This window comes from Impatiens glandulifera, chromosome 5, assembly GCF_907164915.1.
Source record: "Impatiens glandulifera chromosome 5, dImpGla2.1, whole genome shotgun sequence".
Classification (NCBI taxonomy): Eukaryota; Viridiplantae; Streptophyta; class Magnoliopsida; order Ericales; family Balsaminaceae; genus Impatiens; species Impatiens glandulifera.
In genome coordinates this window covers 13,118,721-13,123,758 of record NC_061866.1, presented here as the reverse complement: position 1 = coordinate 13,123,758, position 5,038 = coordinate 13,118,721, and the positions used below count along the sequence as shown (strand labels likewise).

The 5,038-nt window shown below is 19.9% G+C and overlaps 1 protein-coding gene across 1 annotated transcript; it reads left to right on the top strand.

Moving 5' to 3' along the window:
• The first annotated feature begins 2,819 nt into the window (after positions 1-2,819).
• LOC124939870 (protein ECERIFERUM 16) lies at positions 2,820-5,038 on the top strand. Its single transcript, XM_047480326.1, has 5 exons — positions 2,820-2,842; positions 2,942-3,322; positions 3,393-3,499; positions 4,246-4,353; positions 4,434-5,038. The coding sequence occupies exons 2-5, from the start codon at positions 2,965-2,967 to the stop codon at positions 4,920-4,922; spliced, it is 1,062 nt and encodes a 353-aa protein (XP_047336282.1). The 5' UTR covers positions 2,820-2,842; positions 2,942-2,964; the 3' UTR covers positions 4,923-5,038.

Genomic DNA, 5,038 nt, shown 5'->3' with positions numbered 1-5,038 from the left:
TATAATCCTTAATTTATTAGTAAAAAGTAATTTATTTTAAAAAATAAATAAATAATATTTTAATATTTTAATAATAAATTATTTGATTATAAAAAGGTAATTTTTATTATTAAATCTTAAACTTATAAATATTAATGAATAATACTTAAAAATAATAATTATTATTTTATTTATTATAAGGATAACTTAATTGGTAATAATTGTGAAAATGATGAAAAATTTGTATTTATAAATATAAAAATTGATTTTGAAAATTATATATATATATAAATTAAAATGGAAAATAATGAAAAAAATAAAAAAAATATTCCATTAATTCAAAATTCAATTCGGTATTATCTAACTTATTTAAATAAAAATATATTTTTTAATTTAATAAAAATACATTTCATTTTAATATAAAATATTTATTTATTTATTTTTGCATTAAGATATTTTTGTTTATTCTTTTATTTGATTTTTCAAAGTGTTTCTATTGAATTTTAATTCAAATATAATTAATGAGAAGTTTTAAAAAAATAAATAAAATAATATTATAAATAAACAAAATTAATTAAAATACTTTTTATATATAATTTAATTAAATATATTAAATAATTAAATAAATTAAATTTTAAATAATTAAATAAAAATATATTAAATTAGATTATTCAAATCATATTAATTCAATCTTAATTAATCAATATAATAATTTAAATGAATAAATATAATTTAGATTTAATATAATAAAAAAATAATATATATATACGAGAAAAATATATACCTTAATAAAAAGTAAAAAATAAAAAAAAATTTGTTTATCTCTTTTTTTATATTTTGTTAGTTAGACAAAATATATAAAAAAATATATATGAAATATAAATATATATAAATATTTTTTATTATATATAGATATATAAATAAATGAGATTATAGGATATTTTTAATAATATTATATATATATATATATATATTATTTATTATAAGGATAACTTTGATAATAATTGTGAAAATGATGAAAAATTTGTATTTATAAATATAAAAATTAATTTTAAAAATTATATATATATATATATTAAAATGGAGAATAATGAAAAAAAATAAAAAAAATATTCTATTAATCCAAAATTCAATACGAAAATATTGATTCAGCTAACTTATTTAAATAAAAATATATTTTTTAATTTAATATAAAATACATTTCATTTTAATATAAAATATTTATTTATTTATTTTTGCATTAAGATATTTTTATTTATTTTTTTATTTAATTTTTCAAAGTGTTTCTGTTGAGTTTTAATTAAAAAATAATTAATGAGAAGTTTTAATAAAATAAATAAATAATATTATAAATGAACAAAATTAATTATAATATTTTTATAATTAATTTAATTAAATATATTAAATAATTAAATAAATTAAATAATTAAATAAAAAAATATTAAATTAGATTATTCAAATTATATTAATTCAATCTTAATTAATCAATATAATAATTTAAATGAATAAATATAATTTAGATTTAATATAATAAAAAAATAATATATATATGAGAAAAATATATACCTTAATAAAAAATAATAAAAGAAAAATAATTTGTTTATCTCTTTTTTTATATTTTTTTTGTTAGTTATAAAAAATATATATGAAATATAAATATATATAAATATTTTTTATTATATATAGATATATAAATAAATGAGATTATAGAATATTTTTAATAATATTATATATATATATATATATAATTATATAATATATAATTTTAGAATAAGTTAATTATTCAGCCTTTTGAAATGTATGAACCCTAATCTATCTAATATTACTAATAAAAGGTAATTTTTATTATTAAATCTTAAATTTATAAATATTAATGAATTATACTTAAAAATATTATTATTATTTTATTTATTATAAAGATAACAAATTGGTAATAATTGTGAAAATGATGAAAATTTTGTATTTATAAATATAAAAATTGATTTTGAAAATTATATATATATATATATATATATATATATATATATATATATATATATATAAATTAAAATGGAGAACCAACAAAAAAAAAAAAATATTCCATTAATCCAAAATTCAATACGAAAATATTGATTCAGTTAAGATTATCTAACTTATTTAAATAAAAATATATTTTTTAATTTAATATAAAATTAATTTCATTTTAATATAAAATATTTATTTCTTTATTTTTTATGATATTTTTCTTTATTTTTTTATTTAATTTTCCAAAGTATTTCTATTGAGTTTTAATTAAAAAATAATTAATGAGAAGTTTTAGCAAAATAAATAAAATAATATTATAAATAAACAAAATTAATTATAATATTTTTATAATTAATTTAATTAAATATATTAAATAATTAAATAAATTAAAAATTAAATAATTAAATAAAAAAATATTAAATTAGATTATTCAAATTATATTAATTCAATCTTAATTAATCAATATAATTTAAATAAATAAATATAATTTAGATTTAATATAATAAACAAATAATATATATATATATATGATATATATATATATATATGATATACCTTAATAAAAAATAATTTGTTTATCTATTTTTTATATTTGGTTAGTTAGATAAAATATAAAAAAATATATATATGAAATATAAATATTTATAAATATTTTTTATTATATATAGATATAAAATATATATATGAAATATAAATATTTATAAATATTTTTTATTATATATAGATATATAAATAAATGAGATTATAGAATATTTTTAATAATATTATGCATATAAATATAAAATAAATAATGATAATACGTATATATATAGATATAATTTTAGAATAAGTTCATTATTTAGCTCTAGAAATTGGGAAGGTATGAACCCTAATTCGCTCCGTCCGTTTCATTCGCTCTCTTTATTTGTTATTTATTCACGCATATAAACCCTTTTTTTTTGCTGTTGGAATATCGTAGATAATTCATAAACTTTCTGAACAATGGATGCTAAATCTTTGGCCAAATCAAAGAGAGCTCATTCACTTCACCACAGCAAGAAGTATCATCCAAAACAAACACCAGTAGGCCCTGCTGCTTCTGCTGCAGCGAAGGATGCATCAAACCAGAATGCAAATCAAGTTAAAGGGAATGTTCAGCAGTCTAGACGAAAAAATGGGCTTCCTTCAAATTGGGATCGGTATGAGGAAGATGAAGATGATCTTGATTTGGGAAATTCTCCCCATGTCAATACATCAGATGTTCCAAAGAGTAAAGGAGCGGATTATACTTACCTTATTTCTGAGGCCAAATCTCAATTATCTTCAGAGATCTTTCCTTCCTTGGATGATGATATAACAGGTATTTATTTGTCTTACTTAGTTTCTATTGATTCAATTGACTTTTTCTAACTGAGATTTGCTGTTCTCAGACTTTTATCAAGGATTGGGTCCCCTAATTTCTGTCAAGGGACAAGGCATATTGTCTTGGATAGAAGATGATAACTTTGATGTGGATGAATCAACTGTCAATGTTCAGGTAAACCATCTAAACTGTTTATACCAAGACATCTTCATTCTTTAGCTTGTTTATTTATTTGATGTGGGTGTTTACATTTTGTTAATAGAGAAGAGTTTGTTAGTTTTTTCTTGAAAAAACCTGCATATTCATTATTAGCCATAGACTATGCAAACATAATGAGTGTGATATGAATAAGAATTAATACTTACCGGTACTGTTCTTGCTGCTTGTTAGTCTTTTTATCTTCTCGCTATGTCCGGAATCTGTGGATTGAACAAGGACCAAGACATGAATCTGTGGATATTTTGAAAGCAATATGTTATTTAAACTATTGAAGTCATACTTTGGAAACAGTAGCCATATACCATATTTGAAAACACTTTTTTTCTGAATCTGGAAATTGACAACTAAACCGCCAATCATTTTTGAATTTGGGTCGCACTAAGTTTATATACACCACGGTTTTAAATGTGATCTCATTTGGATCTACACCTAGCTGGATAGTATCAAAGTTTATTCTACCTTTGCATATTCTTAGTGGTTTTAATTGTTTCTTGGCATATTATTCCTTCAATTATTTGTTATGTTTTTTCTGCTTTCTAATTCTTTTAATTACCAGCTATCATGTGCTAGAAGATATCATACTCTTGCATTTCGTATATTCTGATTCTGATTATTTTTTTAGCTCAATCCACAACTATGACCTGTCTCGTAACAAATTTCATTTTTTTTTTTTTGTTCCTTTTTCTTCTTATTTGTTATAGGCTTCATTTCTTTCTCTCGATTTGAATGCTCTATCAAAACGTCTTGAGGAATCAGATTTGTGTGAGAGGCTATTCATTGAAACAGATGATTTCCTTTCAGAGGAGTTGGTATGTTTTTCATGCATCATTTCATTTGATCTTCCTGTTCCTTACCACCAATTTAACATATCTCTTACTGTTATTTACAGTATGCTCAAGTATCAGAATCAATCTGCAGTTACAAATCGGAACAAATACAACATGAAGAAGCCTCTGAAAAATCATTTACTGCCGAAGAGGAAAATAAAGCTGCAGATGCAGAAGATGAATTAGATATTCTTCTTAACTCTACCACCACCCCTGACCAGACAAATAATTGTTTCAAAGTACAAAACCAAGACAATTCAACTTCATATTCTAAACCGACTTCAGTTATTGCCAGCTTGGATGATGACCTGGACGACCTTCTAATGGAAACATCCAATAGTAACATTAATCTGCAAAAAGGAGGAACTTGGACTTCACATATAGGTGGTGGAATGCCGAAATCTGTTCAATTAGATGATTCAATTGATGATCTATTGAATGAAACATCCAATTTGATAAACCAGAGCTGGGGGTCTCCAAATCCTGTGATTTATGGTTCTGTTTCAAAGTCTAGATTGCTTGATGATGATTCATTCTTTGATACACTTTAGTTGTCTCTTCTTCAATCCTTCAAGGATTGCTTGTAACATTTTACAAGTTTTGTATGAATATATTATTCTCACTTTCTTTTTCAAACTAACTTGTATTTTTATCGGTATCAGAATCA

Excerpts from the sequence above, each read along its gene's own strand:
- LOC124939870 (XM_047480326.1), top strand. The coding sequence starts at position 2,965 with ATGGATGCTAAATCTTTGGCCAAATCAAAGAGAGCTCATTCACTTCAC. Across the intron at positions 3,323-3,392 it reads CTTGGATGATGATATAACAG|ACTTTTATCAAGGATTGGGT; the intron begins GTATTTATTTGT and ends TGCTGTTCTCAG. Across the intron at positions 3,500-4,245 it reads AATCAACTGTCAATGTTCAG|GCTTCATTTCTTTCTCTCGA; the intron begins GTAAACCATCTA and ends TATTTGTTATAG.